Here is a 25683-nt window from a genome sequence, read left to right on the forward strand (position 1 = left end):
GCCCTGAAAATTCCACAAAATTTCAAAAGATGACTCTGATGCTAGTGAAACTCATCAGTGAACTTGGAATACACCCATGGGGGGCTCGTGCTGCCCTTCTTTTACAAACCTACGACAGCTCTTCTCTGAAGACACTTTTGAAGTGTATGCAAAGAATACAGGCAGAGAGCACTGCGAGGAGGACTGTATTCAATTTAGGAGCATTTCAATGACCCTTATTTAGCCAACAAATATCTAGTGGACACTTACTATGTGCTAAGCACTGGGTTAGAGGCAGAGAATAAAATGATGAACAAGACACAGACTTCTCTCAAAAAAAAAAAAAAAAAGCATAGTCAGATCGATAGAATAGAATAGAGAGCCCAGAAATAAACCCACGCATATAATGGTCAATTACTTTACTACAAAGTAGGGGCTCCTGGGTGGCTCAGTCGGTTAAGCATCTAACTCTTGATTTCGGCTCAGGTCATGATCTCACGGTTCGTGAGTTCAAGCCCCATGTTGGGCTCCACGCTGACCGTGCAGAGCCTGCTTGGGATTCTCTGTCTCCCTCTCTCTCTCTCTCTCTCAAAATAAATAAGTAAACGTAAACAATTTTACTATAAAGCAGCCAAGCATATACAATGGGGAAAGGACAGTCTCTTCAGTATATGGTGCTGGGAAAACTGGACAGCAACGTGCAGAAGAATGAACCTGGACCAGTGTCTCACACCGTACACGCACTAACTCAGGATGGCTCAGAGATTTCAACGTAAGACCTGAAACCATGGCACTCCTGAAAGGAAACGTAGGTGGCAAGCTCCGTGACATCAGTCTTGGTGAGGATTTTTTAAATTTGACACTAAAAGCAAAGGCAACAAAAGCAAAAGACAAGAAGTAACAAGTGTTGGTGGAGATGTGGAGAAAAAGGAACCCGGTGCACCGTGAGTGGGAAATTAAATTGGCGACTGCACTGTGGAAAACAGTATGGAAGTTTCTCAAAAACATTAAAAACGGAACTACTGTATGATTCAGCAATTCCACCTCTAGGTAGTTATCTGAAGAAAATGAAAACACTAATGCGAAAAGATAGCTACGCCCCCATGTTCACTGCAACATTATTTACAATAGCTAAGCTATGGAAGCAACTTAAATGTCCATTGATGGATGAATGGATAAAGATAATGTCTACACACACACATACTCACACACGCACACCATTATGCAGCCATAAGAAAGAAGGAAACCTTGCCATTTGCAACCTGGATGGAACTTGAGGGCATTATGCTAAGTGAAATAAGTCAGACAGGGAAAGACAAATACCATATGATCTCACTTATATGTAGAATCTAAAAACCAAAAGAAAACCAACAAAACCAGCAAACAAAACAAGCTCATGGATATACAGAACAGATTGGTGGTTGCCAGAAGTAGGGGGTAGGGGGTAGGGGGTGGGCAAAATGGGTGAAGGAGGTTAATAAGCACAAGCTCTCAGCTGTACAATAAGCCATGAGGATGTAACGTATGGCATGGGGGCTGTTAGTTAATAATCCTGTATTGCATATTTGGAAGTTGCTAACAGAGTCAATCTTAAAGATCATCATCATATTCTCTGCACAAGAAAAAAATTTGTTAACTATGTATGGTGATGGATGTTAACTAGACTTAATGTGGTGATCATTTCGCAATACACACAAATACCGAATCATTATGCTGTACATCTGAAACTAATATAATGTTATACATCAATTACATCTAAATTTTAAACATCATCGTCTAGTTGGTTTGACAGCGGGGAGGAGTCACGGGCAATTGAAACACAGCATCGGCACCGGATCAGCCATGAGAGCCCAAACGAAAATCAACAACCCGTTTCTGGTGTGTCAGGAAAGGCTTCCTGGGAGATGCAACATCTTTGCTCAATCTTCAGGATTCACACAAATGGATTCGCACGCCAGGGGTGGGGCTTCCCAATGGAGGAAGTGGCACATGCAATTCCTAGAGCCAACAAGGTGTTTGGGGCAAGTGGTTCCGCGTCCATAGCTAGACCATCGCGTGTGACGGGGGAGGACGGAGGTGACAGGTAAAACTGGAGAGGAACCCAGCTTATCTGCCATGCTTCGGTGTCAGGACTCCATCCTAGGGGAGCTTCCCATTTTAGACATGTCTGAAGTCTCGAATTCCGTTCTGACCTGACTGCTCTCTCTAACTTGCCTCCCCCAATCCTTTCTTTACCCTCCCTCCACAGTCATCTTCTTCAAGCAAGGCTATAGCACGGCCTTGCTTAAAACACAGCAGAGGCTCCTCATGGTTATTCAGGCACAACTGAACTCCCTCAACACAGCTCATCAGGAGACCGGGCACACGTGCCGGTCTTAGTCTGTTCGGGCCGATATAACAAAATGCCACAGACTGGGCAGCTTATCAACAACAGAAACTGATTCCCCACAGTTCCGGGGACTGACATCCAAGACCAGGGTGCCAGCATAGCCAGGCCCCGGTGAAGGCCCTCTTCTCAGCAGCCGATTGCCAACGTCTCACGGTGTACGGACGTGGTGGAGGGGGCGAGGCAGCTCCGTGGGGTCCCTTATAAACCGCGAATTCCCTTCAAGAGGGCCCCACCCTCATGACCTAATCACCTCCCAGAGGTGCCACCTCCTAATACCATCACCTTGGGCATTAAGTTTTCAACATATGAATGTGGGGAGGGGGGCACAAACATCCAGACCGTAGCAACGCCACTTTGCCCAAGGAGCTCCAGGTTGACACCTGTTACCCTGGCATCACTATCAATCGTGCCCCCTCGCATATCAAAGTGTCTTGGTCTGGACAATAGATCACATGGTCACCTTTTTGATACGACTTTGCCTACCTTTCTCACTCCGTCTGTTACCTGTCCCGACATCCCCTTGATCCTAAGACCCTGCTAAATTGCTTTTGGTTTTTCGAGCCCGCCAAGCTTCCTCTTACCCCACACCCTTGGTCTCTTACACAGTGTTCACTCTGCCTAAGATAGTCTCTTCTTTTCTCCTCACTTGGTCTGGTTCCTTCTGCATAGTGGGCAAAATAGTGTAGTGAGCTCTCTTTCAAACTGGGGGTTGTGACCCTTCAGCGGGTTGTGAAGTCAAATTGTGGGTCACATCCAGTATTTAAAAAAAAAAAAAAAACTGCCTAGAATAAAATAGAATAGATCAGAGTACATTGCCAAAACTATTGTTTTGTGAAACTAGGGTGTGAGTCCACATGTACTGGGTCACGGCATAAAAGGCATTTCTGCTTGATCACAGTCGAAAGGTCTGAAACACTCTGGCATAGGTTCTGGCATCAGACACTTTTGGTCTAGATCCTAACTCTGCTCTGTGACCTTAGGCAAGTTACTTAAACTCTCTGTGTGGGTTTTCCTCCTCTATCTTGTAAGATGGTATGAAGATGGAATAAATCGAAGTGCTCACAAGGATACTCAGCACACACAAGGTAAGCGTTGGCCATGTTGTCATTGCCTATCAGGTTCCAGTTTGGACATCACCTCTCCTAACACCCGAAGTCATGGGTAGATGCCCTCCTGTGTGTTTCTCCGTCCTGCCTATCCTAACGTTTACCTCACTTGTCGGGTTGGACTCGATCCCTCGACCGGGAGATCCGTAAAGGCAGGGATCTTGTCTATCATCGACTATCACACAGTTAGCACCATGGCTGGCACCTGGTAGGTATTTGGGAAATTTTTGTAGCAGGAACAATTTGCTCCTTTTTGGAAAAAGATATACAGCCATTTGTTCCATTCAAATAAAGTCCACTTGGGACTGAGAGCTCAGTCATTCTGATGATGAACCTGTCACCGTACTTTAGATTAAGTCTGATTCTCCTAATTTGGGACGTTGGAGGGGTTATGTGACATATGTATAATACACACACTCGTTAGTAACGTAGAAAAGGATTTAGGCCGGATGGCTTTTTGACCTAAAAATTCGTAAACAATTCAAAAGTCAGCATCTCTTAATCTTTCCTTTCATCATCACAAGGATGAAAAAAATCGGCCACCGTGTGACAAATAAAAGGTGGCATCTTCGAATGTAGTTACATCCTTCCGGTCTTTCAATTACTTAACTGACTTCCACTGCAAATGATTGTGGATTTGCTCTATTCATTCACTTCAATGGAAGCCTTTAATACTTTCATTTATGTCCATTCTACACATGCGAATCATGTTTTCCTGTATTTTTGAAGTAAAAAAGAGGAAATGATTAAGTTTAAAAGGTTTTAATTGGATTTCTTAATACCGAGCATATAATGCACAGTTGCCATGTCGATAACCTCTCAAATTTCTATAGGCAGTTCTGTAATTCAAAGCACACGTTGTAATGCTCTGATGATATAAAGCCTCTTTCAGAAAAATGTGAAAGCATACAGCAACTGCCCTCAAAACAGAAGACACTAGTACAATGCATCCAATTCATGAGCGACACACAAAACCCGTATGCAACTGCTTGCAAAGCATCGTATATACCTAGAAGTGGCAAAGAGCAGAGCCCAGAGTCAGAGCTCTGCTAATGGCGGACTCACTCTGATACCTGTGGGTGGTCTGGGGGACTCCTGTATCGGACCAGTCTCTTACTGAATCAAATACGTACATGCTTCAGATGATGATTAGTGCTACTGAGAAAACAGAGCAGGGAAGAGGCATAGGGAGCGCCAATGGTGGTGGTGGTATGTCGATTTTTAAGAAAGCGTTCAGGAAAGCCTCCCTAGACTCTAACCTTTCAGCGGGACGAGGAAAAAGGGAGAGAGAGAGCGAGACCCAGAGAGTGAGACAGCATCGTATACAGGACTCAGGCATGGCCTTCAGAACAAAGGGCACTTCTCTGACATCCTGTAAAGGAAGCTTCAAGGCTCCACAAGACGGGACTGCTGGGAGGGATCTATCACGTACAACACGCTCAGGCACCTTCTACTTGTCCTGGAGGGCAGTCCCTTCAGCACGGCATTAAAAAAACGTACCGTGATGGGACACCAGCCTCACTGAAGAGCTTGTAGCGGTTGTCATCTTTGGGTGGAGAGGATCACAGGGATGAGGCAGAGGTGACAGGATTGGTGACAAAGAAACACGTGGGTGGACCTCTTAGGATGTATATGCCAAGAGATTCATGCCCCATAGAAATGCCTGCTGGGGGACGGGGAGACTCTCAAAAAGGGGGTGGGCAAGACGCTCTGTTTACTGGCCATCAATCATCCTCTTTTCCTGGTCACTCCAGTGGCTGTTCATGAGGCTTTGGCCACGTGGCAGGGATGGAGGCCATGCGTGGGCTCCCCTGACATTAACTCTTCCTGACCAAGGTGACCTGGCTACCCAACTGCTGAATGCTCAAGCTGTCAACATTAGAGGTTCCTGCTACACCCCCAGCGCGGCGCCATTTTCTGGGGAAAACAGCCAGTTACCTGGTATCAGCTTCCCTGTACCGGAACTCTCCGCTCTAAAGGAAGCTGCACTTTGCCTTCATTGGGGGATGCACATATCCGGGTGCAGAGTTGCCTCCCCTGCCTGCAGCCCTTCTGGCAGCACCGTGAGTGAACACTGGCATCTCACAAACAACTCTACACAAACTGGATTCTTAAAAAAGAGCAAATGCTTTTCAACTCTTTTTAGGAGTCTAGCAAAATCTCGGTATCGAAACATGACAAAGAATATCAGAAAAGATAATCCTGGGTAACTTCACTCCTAGATGTAGAGGTAAAACTCAAACTAAACGTCAACAAATCAAAGCCCGTGTCTTACCTATGAGAGAATAAGTCATGGCCAAATTGAGTTTATTCCACGAATTCAAGGTTGTCTTAAGATTTGGAAATTAACTAATTTACAAAATTCACAGCTCAAAGGAGAAAAATCTATAACCATTAATATAGACGCTGAAAATGGAGAAAATTCAATATATACTCGTGATAAAACTGTTAACAAATGAGGAATGGAGATCTGCCAAAAAACATACAGCCAACCCGTCTTAATGGCAAAATGTTGAAAGAATTCTCTGAAGAGAGAGACCAAGTATAGGAAGCCCATGATCACACTTTCATTCAACAGAGTGGTTCTACCGGGCATGGTGAAGTAAGAAAACAATACTTTGGCATATGGCTTATAAGTAAAGAAAACAATTTTGCCATCATCCACAGAGGGTACAATTTTCAACATAAAAAACCCAGAAGAATCTAGACATAACTCAGGAAAATTGGTAAGAGTTAATTAAGCAAGGTTACTGGTTATAAAGTCAACATACAAAAATTAATTCCACTCATTTTCACCATCAACCATTAGAAAATGCAATTTATAGGGGCACCTGGGTGGCTCAGTTGGTTATGCGTCAAACTTTGGCTCAGGTCATGATCTCACAGTTCACGAGTTCAAGCCCCTCATCAGGCTCTGTGCTGACAGCTCAGATCCTGGAGCCTGCTTCACATTCCATGTCTCCCTCTCTCTCTGCCCCTTCCCTGCTCACACTCTGTTTCTCTCCTTCTCAAAAGTAAATAAACATAAAAAATTAAAAAAAAGAAAGAAAATGCAATTTATAAAATATCTTTTACAGTAGCAAGAAAAATACATAAAGTACCTAGGACTAAATCTAACAAAAGATATAGGAGACCTCTATGGGGAAAAAGCATAAAATATATTAAAGAAGACTTAAATGAATAGAATGATGTGATGTTGTAAAGGTGTTACGTCTCCAAATTGATGTAAAGATTCGAGACAGTCAGAGACCTTGGGAACAAGCTCCCCGTGCACCTGAGACACTCTTGGCTGGCTGTTATCGCTGTTCTTAAGGAGCAAAGCATCAGCCGAGGAGCAAGTCTAAACGGGTCCAAACTAGTCCAAGGACAAAGGTCACCAAACTTGATCTTTCACCCACTTCCCCCTTATTGTGAGGCTAAAACTCACGCCCAGAGGTGGATACTTAGCTGTCAGAGGAATCATACAATGTGTGAAGCAGCTAACTGTGCCTGCGTGCCCAATTCCCTGTATTGTCCCACCCCTACATGCTTAGATGTCCCACCCCTACATGCTTAGATGTCACTCCTCGTCTGCCTCAGGTCCTTTAAAACTTTCCCTAGCTTTTGTTGAGGTCTGGCTCCTTTGTCACGACGGTGTCTTCCTTCAGCTGAAGCTGTTGCCCCAATTAAGCCTGTCTGTGCCTTTGTACTTTGGGTCCAGCCTCATTTCTGCCATTGCTGGGTCCAAGGACCTGAGTCTGGTAACAGATTGGCAGGGCCAATCGAAACTCATTTTTTTTTTTTCCAAGAACTTGACAAGCTTTTATGTGCGAAAGCGAAGGATTAAAAAGAGACAAAATATTCCTGACGAGGGAGAAGTGATCAAAAATTATCACAAAGATAGGGTAATTGAAACTATCTGTGGGTGCAAGAATAGTCACATAACTTCTGGAACAGAATAGAGTCCAGAAACGAATCCATACGAATGGGCAAACTTGCTAAGGATATAAACAGCATGGCAGCTCAGTGGAGAAAAGACGGAATTTTCAATAAATGATGTGGGGACAGCTGGTTATCCATTTAGCAGTTAAGACTGGACTCACGCTTCAACCACACACAAAACCAACTCCAGCTGCGTTAAAATTTTAATTGTGGAAGGCAAAACTATGAAATTTTTAGCCCAAGCAGAAGGAGGCTCTACAGTCTTGAGATAAGAAAGAGTTTTTTAAAACAACAAGATACATGGGGCGCCTGGGTGGCTTGGTCGGTTGAGTGTCTGACTTCGGCTCAGGTCATGATCTCACAGTCCGTGAGTTCGAGCCCCGCGTCGGGCTCTGGGCTGACAGCTCAGAGCCTGGAGCCTGTTTCAGATTCTGTGTCTCCCTCTCTCTCTGCCCCTCCCCTGTTCATGCTCTGTCTCTCTCTGTCTCAAAAATAAATAAACGTTAAAAAAAAATTAAAAAAAAAACAAGATACAAAAAGTGCATCCATGAAGACTAAAATTCTACCTCATTAAAATTGAGAACTTCTATTACTCAAAAGACTCTTCACCAAGTGAAAAGACAAGTCACAAACTGGGAAGACATTTACAAAATGAAATGTTTAGCCTCCAGAATAGATCAAGAATTCCTACAAATCAGTCAAGAAAAGGACAAACAACCAAATAGAAAAATGGCCAAAAAGACATGAACAGACATTTCACAGATGAGGAAACATGAATGAACCGTACGCGTATGAAAATGTGTTCAATTTCACTATCAAAAAACGGTTTTAGAACAAATGAGATACCAATTCCCACCCAATAGATTGGCAATTTTTCTTTTTCCAAGAATGGCGACCTGAAGGGGTTGGTGAGGGCATGGGAAAACTAAAACTCTGGAAAACAGCTGGGCATTATCTAGTACACTTGAAGACGCTCATATTGAACCTTCAGCAATTTCACTTCCAAACATATGCCCTAGAGCAACTCTTGTCCACGAGAACCAGGAGGCTTGTAGAAGTATGTTCACAGCTGTTCACGTTACAAAAAAAACCTGGCACCGTACTGACCATAGTAGAGCAGAATGAATACATTCTAATGCACACACCCAGTAAAATACTGAACAGAATTCATGAAAACAAATGACAATCCTACACACACGTAGATGAATCTTAAGAACATATTATTGAGTGATAAAAGGAAGTCACAAAAAATAAATTCAAAATGACTCCATTTAATAGGTAAAGTTTAAAATCACGTAAAACTAAGTAACATATTGGGGTGCCTGGCTGGCTCAGTAGCTAGAGCACACGACTCCTGATCTCAGAGTTGCGAGTTCGAGCCCCATGTTGGTGTAGAGTACTTAAAAATAAAAACTGGTGGGGGGTGGGGGGCGCCTGGGTGGCGTAGTCGGTCGGGCATCCGACTTTGGTTTGGGTCGTGATCTCGCAGTTTGTGGGTAAGAGCCCCGCGTCGGGCTCTGTGCTGACAGCTCAGAGCCTGGAGCTTGCTTCTGATTCTGTGTCTCATTCTCTCTCTGCCCCTCCCCCACTTGTACTCTGTCTCTCTGTGTCTCTCAAAAATGAATAAATGTAAACAAAATTAAAAAAAACAAACAAACTGGGGGCGCCCGGGTGGCTCAGTGGGTTAAGTGTCCAACTTCGGCTCAGGTCATGATCTTATGGTTCGTGAGTTTGAGCCCCATATCAGGCTCTGTGCTGAGAGCTTGGAGCCTGGAACCTGCTTTAGATTCTGTGTCTCTCTCTCTCTCTCTCTCTCTGCCCTTCATCCACTTGTGCTCTGTCTCTCTCTCAAAATATAAATAAATAAATAAATAACTTAAAACACACACACACACACAACTAAGTAACTTACTGTTTATAGCATAAACGTATGTAGTAAAACTATAAAGAAAGCAGAGAATGATGAACTTGTACAAAATTCAAATGAGTGGCCACTCAGAGAGTGAAAGAAAGGGGTGGGATCAGTGAAGCTAAGACAGAGAGTTAGCGAGGGGTAAGTATGCCTACATGCTGCAGCCCAGTGTGAACAGCAGATCACGGTGTGCCCAAGAAGGGGGAAGGCAAGGGAGAAGAGGATGTTGTACGGAATGACTCTCCTTCTTTATTTTTGCCTTTGGGCTGAAGCCGCTGAAATTATAACATGGAAATTAGAACCATTTGTTGACAGGATAAGTTATGAACTAGACACAGTTTGTCAACAGAAATTCAGAATAATGTATTTTAGAGTTTGCGTAAAATTGTGAAACAAATAATCATATAAATAATAATAAATAGTAGCAAAATAAATTAGAAGCCTACTTTATTTGAAAGGAGAGAAAGAGGTCATTTCATCATCATTTATAATAACAAAAATAGGGGAATGACCTAAGTTACCCTTAATATAATACTGGTTAAGTAAAATGGAATACATTCATACTATCGCACATTATTACAGTAATTGCAAAAAATTAAACAGACCACGACTGGAAGAATGGATCAACAGAACAGAACAGAGTTGATAAACAGATACCATTTAGTACAGGTTAAAGAGTCATTTCAAAACAGTGAAGAGAAATAAACTAGTCAATAAATGTTGATACAACTGGCCGCCCACTGACCATATCTAGAACCCATCACAAATCCTTTAAATCCACATAGATTAAAGCATAACTAAAGCAGGGGCACCTGAGTGGCTCAGTCGGTTGAGCAACCGACTCTTGACTCTCAGGGTCATGGGATCGAGCCCCGTGTTGGGCCCTACACTGAGCATGGAGCCTGCTTAAGATTCTCTCTTTCCCTCTGCCCCTCCCCCCGGTTGTGGGCTCTCGCTCTCTCAAATTGAAAAAATAAAAGCACTAAAACAAAATTTAAAAATGGGTGAATATATACTATGAACGTGGTATAGGGAAAGCCTTCTTAAAACACAAAAAAATATATGGTATTTGTCTTTCTCCATTTATTTCACTTAGCGTTATACCCTGTAGGTTCACCCACGTTGTTGTAAATGGCAAGATCTCATTCTTTTTTATGGTTGAGTAATATTCTTGTGTGTGTGTGTGTGTGTATCTTATCTATTCTTTATCCATTTATCGATGGACCCTTGGGTTGCTTCCATGTCTTGAACATTGTAAATAACACTGCAGTAAACATAGGGGTGTACGTGTCTTTTTGAATTAGTGTTTTTGTCTTCTTTGAGTCAATACCCAGTCGTGGAATTACTAGATTATAATGGTATTTATATTTTTAATTTTTTGAAGAACCTCCATATTGCTTTCCACAGTGGCTATGCTAATTTACATCGCCACCAACAGTGCAATTCTGACAGGTGTAAGGCAATATTTCATTGGGGTTCTGATTTGCATTTCCCTGATGATTACTGATGTTGAGCATCTTTTCATGTGTCTGTTGGCCATCTGTAGGTCTTCTTTAGAAAGTTACACAAAAAAGACAAACACCATATGATTTAGCTTACGTGTGGAATCTAAGAAATGAAACAAAGGAACAAACGGAGAGAGAAAGAAACAAAAAACAGACTCTTAAATACAGAGACCAGATTGGTGGTTGCCAGAGGAGAGGTGGGGGGATGGAATAGATAAAGGTACAAACTTCTAGTTATAAAATAAATAAGGCACAGAGATGAAAAGCACAGCACAGGAAATATAGTCAATAAGGCTGTAATAAAGTTGTCTGATGGTCACTATACTTATCATGGTGAGCACTACTGAGTATTGTACAGAACTGTCTGATCATTACGTTGTACACCTGAAATTTATATAACACTGTATGTTAATTATACTTTAGTAAAAAATAAATTTACAAAAACAAAAAACAAAAGCTCTGAAAGGAAATAATAATACACTTGACTACATAAAACATCAGACTTCTACAAAAACACCAAGAAAACACAAATCTTCTGTAAAGAAATCTGAAAGACACTTCATAGCCTAGAAGATGATATTTGCAACATAAATCACAGAAAGGATTAGTAACAGTGTGAAAATTAGTAACGGAAACCCTCACTAAAATGGAGTCCGGAGGTTTCCCTAGGAGAAGCTCTCACGCCCTACCACTCTAGTCAATTGCACACCCGACAGAAGAGCAGGACTTGACCTTGAAGGCGCATACTACTGGGAAGAGGAAGAGAGGCTTTCCATATCTCCCTCCCCTCCCAACAACAGCTCAGTCAATGAGAAGCCATTACACTTGGAACTCTCAGTTTACTCCAATGGCCTTTAAGCTTCTAACAGCCTTCCCGACTACTCCTTTCCTCCTTAAGAAAGTGTACCTCTCCTTCATTCCTTGGGCTTGCCTGTATTTTGCCTCAGCTCGTTTGTCCTGAATTGAAATTCTCTTTTATTCCCGAATAACCCTATCTTTTGCTGGTAAGATAAAGGGCAGTTTTGATTCTTAAGGTTAGCGACCTATATAAAAATGCTACAAAATCACTGAATTTAAATGATCGACAACACACAAACCAAAAGAAAAAGACTAAGGATATAAGCATGCAATGCACAGAAGAAGAAATAAAAATATCAAGTTAACACATGGAAATATGCAAATTATACCTACTATGCAATGCAACCTTTTCCAAGCGATAAAAATATAAGACTTGAAAAAAATCAAGTGCTGGTGAGGGTGTGTGTGAATAAGTACTTCTATATACCGCAAGCCAGTGTGAATCGGTATTGATATTTTGAGGGGCTATTTGGCAGCATTAACTAAAATGAAAATGGGCATATATTATGACCCAGGGATTCCATTTCTAGGAATCTATCTACCCTAAATAAACACTCACATATATGCACACAGCTATTCACTGAAGCATCATTTGTAATAGTGTAATATCGAATAGTGAAATAATAGTGAAATATTGTGAAAATAGTGAAATAATAGTGTACTATTGAAATAGTGTAATAGTGAAAAATATAAAATACCAAACTGTCTACCAGCAGGGAAATAAACTGTAACACCCAGGCAATATAGGAGTTAAAAAGAAAGGCCATCTGTAGGATGGCCAAGTGACGTTGCTTTAAGACGTTTCAGAAAAATACAGAATATTCTGAAACAAAATAAAGTCAGTTCTACATACTTTTCAAGGTACATGAATGTGTGCAAATGCACAGAGAAAGGCCTAGAGAGTAACCAACAAATTGATCATAACAGGTAACTCTGGGGAGGGAACTGTGTTGGGGTAAGGGACAGTCAAGGAGGATTTGGACTCTAGCAATATTGTTTGAATTTTTTAAAATAAGAGTATATTCACTTGTTACTTACATAATTAAAAATAAATCAAACTTATAAAATGATACACAACTATAAATTCAAATCTAAAGTTGTAGGCAAAGTCCCACAGGGACACAGTGAAAAGAAAAATTCGTGTGTAGAAAAGATTTTATAGCAGTAGTGAGTGACCTTTGAGCTGGGCCTGGCTGTCTCAATAGGACTTTGTCAAGCATCCATAATTTGGTGGAGGACCGTGGCAGACTGTATTTTCCAAAGATGACTGTACTAACACACACACCCTCCCATATGCTTTTCTTTCAATATGACATCGACACTTGTCCATGGAGGGGTGGGAGTCTATGTTCCCTCTCCCTTGAACTTGGGCAAGATTTTGTGATTGCTTTGATGAACTGAATGGGAAGGAAGTCTCACAGCATGACTTTTGAGAGGATCCAGCTACTGCCTGGTCCTTTCTTTTACAGGACGCTCACCCTGGGAACCCAGCCACCATGCTGTGAGAAAGCCCAAACTAGCCCATGTGGAGAGACTGCACGAAGAGTCTCACGTGGAGAGAAACTGAGGCCCCCAGCCGACAGTGGGCACCAGCCACCAGACACACGAGTGAACGAGCCTTCAGATGATTCCCATCCCCAGCCTTTGTGTTCTCGGGCCGAGGCCCAAACACACGTCATGAGACAGAGCTAAGTCATCCCCACTGTGCCCTGTCCTAATTCCTGACCCAGAGAATTCCATGAGCGGAATAAATGCTTATTTTATGCCACAAAGTTTTAGAGCAATGTGTTACCCAGCCGAAGTAACTGGAACAAAGACTTTCTGAGGAGAAGAAACTATACAGGTAATAGAATGTCACAGAGCATCGTGAGGATTGGCAGTATTGTGTGATGAGGTTACAGGGGTTGGCTGGGAGCAGGCCATGAAAATCTCATATGACAGCATAAAAAATTAAACATGCTATCGGTAGCGGAAAACTACTGAAAGTTTTTAAGCTGAGAAGTGAAACATTTAGATCTGCATTTTAGCAAGATATCTCTGAGATTGGTGTGAAGGAAAGACGGGAGAAGAGAAAGACTCAAAAATAGGAGAAGCTTCTCCAATTAAGACGAGTTCTAACCAAGTAACGTGGGGGACTCATCCCTCACTCGGCATGTTTTGTGACTTTTTTCCTCTTAAAGGCTTCCTCTGAGCCTCGTTTATATTCAATTTCACTTGTATTAAAATGTTGGCGGGGAAAACTTATTTCCACACAAAAACCTGCACATGGATATTTACAGCAGCTTTATTTATTATGATTGCCCAAACTTAGACACAACTAAGATGTTCTTCAGCAGGTGAATGGATAAATACTCTATCATATCCTATTCAGCACTACGAAGAAATGGGCTATCAAGCCATGAAAAGACACAGAGGAGCTTAAGATACATGTTACTGAATAAAAGAAGTCAGTCTGAAAACGCTATCCCGTATGATTCCAACCGTATGACTTTCTGGAAAAGGCAAAATTGTGGAGACAAAGTATCGGGTGTTAGGAGGAAGGGAGAAACGTTCTGTATGATACTAAAACGGTGGATACGTTTCTCAAAACCCATAGAATACACAACACCAAGAGAGAACCCTAATGTAAACTATCGTCTTTGATAACCAAGCATTAATGTATAGTCACTGATTGCAACAAATGTGAGGTGTTGGTAGTGGGGGAAGCTGTGCTTGTTTGGGGGCAGGGGTGTATGGGGAAATCTCTGTACCTTCCATTCAATTTTACTGGGAGCCTAAAACCGCTCTAAAAATGAAGTTTAATAAAAAAATGTTGGGCGCGGCGGAGGGGGGCGGGGATACATGGGAATATTAGATCACAAAAATGTTTTCCTTACTATTCTTTCAAGCTTCTGGATCTGGATCCGTTTACATAAAGCGTATTCTAAGAAGACAGAGCAAGCTGTCTAAAAAACGGTAACCACTTATAACTAATTATCCATGTGAGTCATACCATCCTGGCACTTACAAATATCACCATAACCCACAACTTCTTGTTCTGTGTTTGTTGAAACATCCTCATCATCATTCTCAGGACCGGTTTTATAAGAAAATTATATAAATGCAAATGTATAAAAGAAATCTACACTAATAACCTACAGGGTTTTTTTAAATATATTTTGGATATTGGGGATATATATAAGGAGAAAACCGAGGTGCGTGGCCCAAAGATGAGGGAGAAGACGAAACTCAGAACATACGGAGCCACCTCTGCAATGAGGGAGAAGATGCCCGGATGGATATAAAAGCAAAGACAAATGAGGGGATGAAACATACTAATGAGAACGTTTCATTCTCAACTTGGCAGAAGGTCTTGAGTCCTATTTTTTGAGAAGAGCAAGAGGAAGAATGTATCAAAAATTGAGAGTTTCTGAAAAATAGAGACAGTATGGAGTGGTGCCATGGTGAATCAATCGGGTCTTTCACAGCAGCAGAACCCAGTTGGAATTTGATAGTGTAATTTCTTGGAGGCCAGTCTGTATCATTTTATACTGTACCCCCTGTAATGTTAATTATTCAAGAGGCGATTAGCCAGTTTGGGGGATCCCATGCATTCTGGCCTAAAGCTTGGTTATCAAAGAAATGTTCATACAAACGAAAAAAGGAACTCAAATTAATTTTTCTGCTTTTTTAAAGCATTCGTAAGAGGTTTGACTGTGGTAACTAATTTTTGAAATGGTGAAAAAGAAAAGAAAGCAAAATAGGGAAAAAAACCACTGAAACAAATGGCAAAATAAGATTATAGGATTATGTGTGGGCTGAATTCAGCCATGCTGGTCCCATCCCCCATTACCAAAGTTAAATTAAAGCCATTATTGCTATATTTCACAAAATAAAATCTGATGAAAAGCAACTCCTTTCCCAGTGTTTCGTATTGATGCTTCTGAGTAAACTTTCTAATTTTTACCCAATTTACCTGCATCGCAGAGGTGACAAACGTCTGCTTGCTCTTCTGATAACCATTTAGTTGATGAGGTAATGGGAGGAGGAATTGTGGGCAAAACTGGCTTTGGATCATCCTCATAAAATAACATCAGGTCCTTAAAGAAAATAAGAGAGCACATGAAGTTTGAAAAACATAATTAATCCCTCTGCTTCAATTTGGTAAAACAGATGGACAATTCATGGAGATACACTGTGTCTATATGTGCTAACATAAACCCATTTTAATGGAAAGAACTTAAATATAAGTTATTTATACACTTGGTGTGCACTGAGCGTAGGGTGGTTTTCTACCCTGGAGATCCTCGCTCCTGACGAAGACATCTAGTGCAGAGTAGCAACGCTTCTGTTTGAGGCATGAACTTTCCCCACCACTCCCTGAGCATCCTTAGGGCGTACTATCTCAGAGGCTGATTGTTCTGTTTTACTGGCAATAATAAGGCTACCTGTGTCTATCTTTTTTTCAATGTTTGTTTATTTTTGAGAGAGAGTACACGAGCATGCGCGCAAACAGGGGAGGGGCAGAAAGAGGGAGAGAGAGGATCCCAAGCAGGCTCCATGCTGTCCGTGCAGAGGTAGACACCGGACTCGATCTCACAAACCACGAGATCATGACCTGAGCCGAAATCAAGAGTTGAATGCTTAACCAACCGAGCCACCCAGGTGCTCCTATTTGTACTAAATTTTAGAACTTTAACTTTTTATCATGGAGTAAAACACAGATGATAATCAATCCAACCACGCAGTTAAACAAATCAATGCATGGCCAATCTGGTTTCATTTACATCCTACCAGTCCTCATTGGCTTTATTGTGAAGCCAATCCTAGATACATCACTGATTTCAGTGCCTCTCTCTAAATGACATGAACTCTTTAACACATTATTTTATACCTATAAACTTCCCAACTCCTTAATGTCATCAGTTATAAACTCCTCATCTTTTCAATTTCTCATGAGTGCTATTAAGCAGTTTTTTTCTATAGCTTGTCCAAGAGAGGATTCAAATAAAGTCCATATGGTGGGATCAGTTGACGTGTCTTTTTCCTCCTATGAACAAAGATCTGTTTTATGGTACTTTAAGGTATAATCAACATAGAGTAAAATGCATAAACCTTAAGGGTAGAGTTCAATAGGTTTTAACATTATGCCGTATACCTATGTAGCCACATTTCTGTCACTCCAGAAAGTTCCCCCAAGCTCCTTTCCAGTTGGTCCCACCCTCCCACTACCAGTAAACAGCGTCTATCTTCCATCAGTAGCAATGAGTTCGCCTGTTCTTAAGCTTCATATGAATGTCATCATACGCTACGTGCTCTCTTGTATCTGATTCCCATTGCTTAACACAATGTGTGAAAAAAATGCATCCATATTTTGTGTGTATCCGTTCCTTTTTTTTTGTAAGAAGTATTCCATTGTAGGAATATGCCACAATTTGTTTATCCATTCTCCTCCATATGAACATCTGGATTGTTTCCAAATTTCGGCTATAATGAATAAAGATACTGTGAACATTCTTACACAAATCTTTTTATGGACAAGTGTACTCATTACTCCTGGATATTTACACAGGAGTAGAACGGGCAGGTCATAGGATAAGTTAAACAGTACTTAACTCCATTAAATATACAAATTCATAGAATTCATATATTTCAATATGAATTTAACTTCATTAAATATATAGTATGTAACTTCATTGAAACTGCCAAACCATTTTCCAAGGGATTCGCCCCTTTTTATAATTCACCTTTTATTTTAAAATCACTGTAGATTCACATGTATTAAGATATAATACAGAGTGACCCTATGTATCCTTTACCCTGTTTTCCCTAAAAATAACATCTTAAAAACTGCAGTACATATTATCCAAGATATTGACACTGTTACGGTCAAAATACAGAACATTTCCATCACCCTAAGGACCCTTCCTGGTACCTTTTTATTACCATAGCCTGCCCCCCACAACTACTAATCTTTTCTCCATTTCTATAATTTTGACATTTGAAGACATGTTATATAAATAGAGCCATACAGGATGTAACCTTTTGGAATTGGCTTTTTTTTTTTTTTACCTGGCATAATTCCCAGAAATTCATCCATGTTGTTTCATGCATTAATAACTCGTTTCTTTTTATTGCTGTGTAGGTATCCATGGTATAGATGTATCACAGTTTGTTTCACCTGTCAAAGGACCATCTGGATTGTTTCCAGATCTGGGCTATTATACATAAAGCCGCTGTGAACACTGTGTGTAGCTTTGGGTATGAAAGTAAGTTGCCATGTTGCTGGGATAGAGGTCTAAGAATGCAATTGCTCAGTCCTATGGTAGTTGCACGTTTAGTTTTATAAGACGCTGCAAACGGTTTCCCAGAGTAGGTTTACAATTTTACATTCCCACTAGTAATATTTGAGTGATCCAATTTCCCCACATTTGCCAGCATTTGGTGTTGTCGCTACTTTTTACTTTAGCCATTTTGATATTTCATTGTGTGTTTCAATTACATATTCCTCGTGGGTGATGAGGTGGAACATCTTTTCATGTGCTTATTTGCTGTTTGTATTTGCTGAAGGGACAGTTCTTGTCATTTGCCCATTTTCTAATTGGATGGTGATGGATTTTTAACTGTTGCGCTTTGAGAGGTTAGTTTTTTAATTTTTAATTTTTTAAAAAGTAGGCTCCATCCCTAATATGGGGCTTGAGCTCAACGACCTTGAGATTGAGCTTCGTATGCTCTACCCACTGAGCCAGCCAGGTGCCCCAAGAGGTTTTTATTTATTTTTTTAATGCTCAAGATATTAGTCCTTTGCCAGATATGTGGGTTGCAAACATTTTCTCCCAGTCTGTAACTTGTTTTTATATCTTTTTGCGATGAGGTCTAACTTTTTTTTCTTTTAGGGATCAAGTTTTTGGCCAGCCCTAGATCCCAAAGATGCTTCTCCAGTATTTTAAAAAAGTTTTATAGTTTAACATTTTACATTTAAGTCCACGATCTACTTGGACTGAATTTCTATATGAAGCTTAAACGGAGGCTCATGGTTTTGCCTATACCAATGTCCAATTGCCCCAATATCATTTGTCGAAAAAGTTGTCCCTCGTTGGATTCCTTTTGTTCCTCTGTTAAAAATCAATTGGCCGTATTTGTGTGGGTCTAAGTTCTTGGTTCTCTCTCCTGTTCCACTGACGTAGGTGTCTATCTCTCCACACTCTCAATACCACACTCCAATTCCACACTCTCTTGATTGCAGTAGCTGCCGAAGGCTTAATATCAGGCAGAGTGATTAGTTCCACTTTAGTTTTAGCTGTTCTAGAGCCTGTGCCTTTCCACATAAATTTTAGAATAAGCTTATTATCTGTCTCAAAAAAAAAAAAAAAAAGCTTTGCTGGAATTTTTATAGGAATTGCATTAAACCTATAGAGTAGTTAGGGGCATCTTTACTATGACAAGTCTTCCAATCTGTGAACATGGTATGTCTTTAACTGACTGGTCTTTAAAATCTTTCATCGGTATTTTCTAATTTTCAGCATACTGATGCTATACATGTTTTTGTTACAATTATACCTAAGGATTTCATTGGGGGGCAGTAATTGCAAATGGCATGTGTCTTAATTTCAGTTTCCACATGTTCACTATTAGTACATAAAAATGCAATTGAGGAGTGCCTGGGTGGCTCAGTCAGTTAAGCGTCCCATTTCAGCTCAGGTCATGCTCTCATGGTTCATGAGTTCGAGCCCCAAGTCAGGCTCTGAGCTGACAGTGTGGAGCCAGCTTCAGATTCTCTGTCTCCCTCTCTCTCTGCTGCTCCCTGCTCCCCTTTTTTCAAAAATAAATCAAGATTAAAAAAAAAAAAAAATTCAGAGGTGCCTGGGTGGCTCAGTCCATTAAGCATTGAACTCTTGATTTTGGCTCGGGTCATGATCTCACGGCTTGTGAGTTCGAGCCCCACATCAGGCTCTGCTCTGACAGCTCAGAACCTCCTTAGGATGCTCTGTCTCTCTATCTCTCTGCTCCTCCCCTGCACTCACTCACTCTTTCAGAAACAGATAAATAAACATTAAAAACAAAAAAGATAAAAAATGCAATTGATTTATGTATGCTGATCTTGTATCCTCCATGCCTACTGAATTCACTAGCTGGTTCTCTAAGGTTTTGTCGCCTCTCTGGGATTTTCTATGCAGACAATCTGTAAATGAGGACAATTTTATTTTTTCTTCTACACATCTTTTCTTTTCTTATTGCAGTGGCTGGAACTTCTAGTACTATGTGGAATAAGTCCTGGCCTTGTTCCCGATCTTGAAAAGAAAGCATTCACTGTTAAGTACGATGCTATTGCAGGTTTTGTGTGGATGATCTTTACCAATTTAAGGAAAGTCCCTATTTCTAGTTGCGGAGTTTTTACCATAAATGGGTATTGCGTGCTGTTGAATGTTTTCTCCATCAACTGACAAAGATCCTATGATTTTTCTTCTTTAATTTGTTGACATGATAAATTACATTCATTGACTTTCAAATGTTGAGCCACAACTAGATTAAATCCCACTTGGTTCTGGTGTATAATTTTTTAAAATATATTGCTGGATTCAATTGGATAATTGTTTTTTGAGGATTTTGCTTCTCATTTCATGAGAGATAATGGCTTTTTTTTTTTGTAAGACAAGAAATGGTCTTTTTCTGGGGTTGGTAGCAGAGCATCAATACTTGCCTCATAAAATGAACTGGGAAGTACTCCCTCCTACTTTTGAAAGACATTTGTGTAAAAATAGTGTCTATTCGAGAATTCTCCAGTAAAACCATCTGGACGTGGAGATTTCTTTTTCAGGAGACTTATATTACAAATTCACTTAAAAACAAAATGGTTACAGGGGCGAGCCTGGGTGGCTCAGCTGATTAAGCATGTGACTTCGGCTCAGGTCATGATCGCACAGCTCGTGAGTTCGAGCCCCACGTCTGTGCTGACGGCTCAGAGCCTTCAGATTCTGTGTCTCCCTCTCTCTGCCCCTCCCCCCCAAATATAAATAAACATTAAAAAATTTTCTTAACGGTTACAGAACTATTCAGGTTCTATTCCACCTTCTTTGGATTTTCGTAGTGTCCGCTTTCTGAGAAATTGTTCTATTTCTTCTAAATCGTCAAATTTATGAGCATAAAGTTGTTGGTAGCAATTCTTTATTGTCCTTTGATAGCTACAGGAACTGTAGTGACATCCCACTTCATCCTGATCTGGTGATCGGTGTCTTTCCTCTTTGGCAGTCTTGCTAGAGGCTTATCCATTTTTCTGTTTTTCAAAGAACTGGCTTTTGCATCAGTCATTTTCTCTGTTAACTGTTTTCCTGCTTTTAATTCCATTAATTTCTGATCTTTATTATTTTCTTTCTTCTGTTTCATGTAGGTTTATTTTGTTTTTCCTAGTTTTTTTTTTCAAGAAACCTAATTATTGATTTTACACCTTTCCTCTTTTCTAATCTAAGCATTTAGTGCTATAAATTTCCCTCCGACCACTACTTTACCTATGCCTCCTATATTTTGATAAGTTGTGCTTCCTTCTTACCCAGTTAGATGCATTTTTAAATTTCCTCTGAGACTTCCCCTTTGACCTATGAATAATTTAGTTTATTTTCCCAAAACATTTCACGTAAAATTCCTCATGAGTTTATAGTGATATATTTCCAATCCAATTCGGGTCTATTAGGTCATGACAATCTCTTCTTTCTATCTTACACGCGTATCTCCTGTCCCCCACACCGAGAATCCCAGTTCTCAAGGACACCAAAGATGATTCAAATAGAGGATCACGTGACCACTCATTTGATTCATCCCACATTATGCTCACAATAATCTCAGATCAAAAATACCAACATCTTAGAATAAAAACACCGACGGAATGCAAGGAACATTTGTTTAATTGTATTTTACATTTTAAAGGATTACTTTCTTTACTTCGATTTTGTTTCGTAATTATGCAAAAATATTTCCAGTATTCCAATGACAAATCTAAAATCACGGTACAATCAAAGAAATTTAGCTTCTATTTCTCCTCCCTTATTCCCTTCTTTCCCTTTATACGTAGCCTTTCCTTCTTTCTTTTTTTAAATGTTACAGCTGATCTTTGCATGTTGCGTCTTTAATATAAACAAGTAGAAAATCCAGGAATGGGCGTAAGCATAAATGGGAATTTATTGTGTGATAGAAGGCACTATTCAAGTCAATGGGGAAAAGGTGGACTGTTCAACAAACAGCACTGAAACAACTGATTATCATTTGTAAAAATACAAATTTAAAGGTGAATCTTTAACACTCTTCATTCATTAAATAATTTTTTGATGGATAGCATTTAACTATATTTTAAAAATTAAAGCATAAAAGAACTAGGGTAGTTTTTTACAAAACTAAACATACACTTACCACACAACCTAGCAATTGCACTCCTTGGTATTTACCTAAAAGAGTTGAAAACTTATGTGCACACAAACACCTACACACAATTGTTCATAGTAGCTTTATTCATAATTGCCAAAAGTCGGAAACAACCAAGATGTCTTTCAGGAGGTGAACGGGTTAATAAACTGTGGTACATCCAGACAATGGCATATTTTTTTTAAATTTATTTATTCTTGAGAGAGAGAGAGAGCATGCACACATGAGTTGGGGGGGGGGGGAGAGAGAGAGAGAGAGAGAGAGAGAGAGAGAGAGAGAGAATCCCAAGCAGGCTTCATGCTGTCAATGTGGAGCCCGACGCAGGGTTTGAACTCACAAACCATGGGATCAGGACCTGAGCTGAAACCAAAAGTCAGATGCTTAACCAGTTGAGTCACCCAGGCACCCCCAGACAATGGCATATTATTCAGCGTTAAAAAAAGAAATGAGCTATCAAACCATAAAGAGACACAAGAATCTTAAATGCATATTACTAAATGAAAGAAACCAGTTTGGAAAGGCTACATACTGTATGATTCCAACCATATGACTTTCTGAAAAAGGCAAAACTAAGGAGACAGTAAAAGGATCAGTGGTTTCCAGGCGTTAGCAGGAAAAGGAATAAATAGATGAAACATAGAGGATTTTTAGTACAATGAAACCATTCTCTACGACACTGTAATGGCAGATACGTAGCACCATACATTTGTCAAAACTCACAGAACACACAGCAAACCTTAATGTAAACTGTGGCCTTTGGATGGTAATGAGTGTTAATTTAGGTTCATTGATTATAACAAATGTACCACCCTGGGGTGGATGCTAATCGTGGGGGAGGTCATACAGGGCAGAGGCGGGTGGGGGTATGCATCGGGTATATGGAAAAATCTCTTACTTTCTACTCACTTCTGCTGTGAATCTAAAACTGATCTAAAAAATAGCTTGTTAAACTAAAAAGCCAGGGTGATATTTAATAAAATCTTAGACTAGGGAAGGTCTTTCTAAGAATGACTTAAAATCTAGAAGCCGTAATGGAAAGGCAAATTTGACTACTTTTTAATGAAAATTAAAGACTGCTTTAAGGCTGTGATATCGGAGTCATAATAAATATATATTTGGTCTTTGTCCCTGGTGCTGGCCCAGAGCCCCTGAACTCCTGTAATTTCCTAAGTGAGAGGAGTGCTAGGAGCATCTTTTGTTTTAATATTTGGTCTTTGACCCTGGCTCCTGACACAGAGCTCCGATATCACTTGGAATTTTCTGGGAGCTCAGAGTGTCTTTTGTCTTGTGAGGTGACTCTTGGTGGGTTCCTGGACAGCTTCGGGATGGGGACTGGTCACCAGAAAGACCAAGCCATGATTAGAAGCCTGGAACTTTCAGTCCCACACCGCATCCCCCTGGAAGGGGAGAGAGACTGGAGATGGAATAAAGGATCAGTCACGCTCATCTGATGAAGCCACCATAAAAGTCCCAAATGTTTGCGGTGCCAAGAGCTTTTGGGTTGGTGAATACCGGACATGCTGGGAGGGTGACACAGCCCAACTCCATGGGGACAGAAACTCTTGCACTAGGGAAACTTCTGGGCCTTGCCCTGTGTATTTCTACATCTGGCAATTCATCTGTACCCTTTATCACATCCTTTATTATATAATAAAGCAGCATCTGTGAGTAAATATTTCCATGGGTTCTTAAGCTGTTCTAGCGAGTGATCAAACCCGAGGAGGGGGTCATGGGACCCTGGATTTACAGCAGGTCAGAAGTACAGGTGACAGCCCGAGATGTGCAGTTGGCATCTGAAATGGGAGGTGGGGGAAAGGAAGCTTTGGGGACTGGGCACTTAAGCCTGTGAAATCTGATGCCATCTTTAGGCAGACAGTGTCAGAATCGAGTTAAGTTGCAGCACACCCAGCTAGTGATGTAGACAACAGCTGGGTGTGTGGAAAACCCACGTCTCTTGTGTCAGAAGTGAAGTGCGACGGCAGGTGTGTGAGGAAAAAAAGAGACAAAGAAAGAGCGGTATGTTTTCCCTTTGCAAAGGCAAAAAAAAAAAAAAAAAAAAGCCATAAATAAAATTAAAAAATCACACGAGGGGCGCCTGGGTGGCTCAGTCGGTGAAGCGGCCGACTTCGGCTCAGGTCATGACCTCGCGGTCCGTGAGTTCGAGCCCCGCGTCGGGCTCTGGGCTGACAGCTCAGAGCCTGGAGCCTGTTTCAGATTCTGTGTCTCCGTCTCTCTGATCCTCCCCCGTTCATGCTCTGTCTCTCTCTGTCTCAAAAATAAATAAACGTTAGGGGGCGCCTGGGTGGCGCAGTCGGTTAAGCATCCGACTTCAGCCAGGTCACGATCTCGCGGTCCGTGAGTTCGAGCCCCGCGTCAGGCTCTGTGCTGACAGCTTGGAGCCTGGAGCCTGTTTCCGATTCTGTGTCTCCCTCTCTCTCTGCCCCTCCCCCGTTCATGCTCTGTCTCTCTCTGTCCCAAAAATAAATAAAAAACGTTGAAAAAAAAAAATTAAAAAAAAAAAAAATAAATAAATAAATAAACGTTAAAAAAATAATAAAAATAAAAATAATAAAAAAAAATATTAAAAAAAATCACACGAAAACCTGGAAATGAATAAAGAGATAAAGAAGCAGACAATGAGCTAATTATTTAATAGCCAAATAGCTCTTAGAAACTGATAACAAAAAGATGAGAAACCAAACAGAAAAACGAGCAAAGGAGATGAATAGAGTTAATAATAAAAAAGAAACACAGGGACACCTGGGTGGCGCAGTCGGTTGAGTGTCTGACTCTTGGCTTCCGCTCAAGTCATGACGGTTTGTGAGTTCGAGCTCTGCATCGGGCTCTGTATTGACAGTGAGGAGCCTGCTTGGGATTCTCTCTCTCTCCCTCTCTGCCCCTCCCCCACTCACATGTTCTCTCTAAGTAAATAAATAAACTTAACAAAAAGAAACACAAATCCCCAAGAAACATGTGAAAAGTTCTTCCACTCTTACCTGTAATTACAATGGAATAAATTAAAACAAATTTTCCCCACCTTTCAGACTGACAAAAAAGTGTACAAGTTTGATAATACTCAGTATTTGCAAAACTATGCTTTTGGTGGGCATAAATTGGTGCAACTTTTGGGAGGACAGTTTGGCAGTACTTTTCAAAACTAAAGATACATATAATCTTTCAGCGAGTCCCCTTTTAGGACAGCATCATATAAAACGTGTACAAGAACCGCTGTTACAATATTGCTCTTAATAGACAAAAACATAAAAATATCCCTAAATGATTACCAACAGGGGATGGCCAAATAAGCGAAGATTCATTTATGCATCAAGAATATGCACAGCTAGGGGCGCCTGGGTGGCTCAGTCGGTGAAGCATCCGACTTCAGCTCAGGTCATGATCTCGCAGTTTGTGAGTTTAGGCCCCGCGTCGGGCTCTGTGCTGACAGCTCGGAGCCTGGAGCCTGCAGCCTGCTTCGGATTCTGTGTCTCCCTCTCCCTGCCCCTCCCCCACTCGCTCTCTGTGTCTCTCAAAAGATAAATAAACATTAAACAATTTTAAAAATAAGAAAGAATACAGCACCGCTATCCACACGGATAGAGAAAGACATCCATGATCTACAGT

At 40.8% G+C, this 25683-nt stretch overlaps 1 protein-coding gene across 7 annotated transcripts in view; it reads right to left on the minus strand.

The window, feature by feature from the left end:
- Positions 1 to 25683, minus strand: part of ENTHD1 (ENTH domain containing 1) — a 105115-nt gene that overhangs the window by 29452 nt on the left and 49980 nt on the right. For all 7 annotated transcript variants that reach the window (XM_042947870.1, XM_042947867.1, XM_042947866.1 and 4 more), the window contains one exon: positions 15626 to 15749. In XM_042947870.1, the coding sequence (XP_042803804.1) occupies positions 15626 to 15749 (124 nt within the window). The remainder of the gene's footprint in view (positions 1 to 15625; positions 15750 to 25683) is intronic.

This window comes from Panthera leo, chromosome B4, assembly GCF_018350215.1.
Source record: "Panthera leo isolate Ple1 chromosome B4, P.leo_Ple1_pat1.1, whole genome shotgun sequence".
Classification (NCBI taxonomy): Eukaryota; Metazoa; Chordata; class Mammalia; order Carnivora; family Felidae; genus Panthera; species Panthera leo.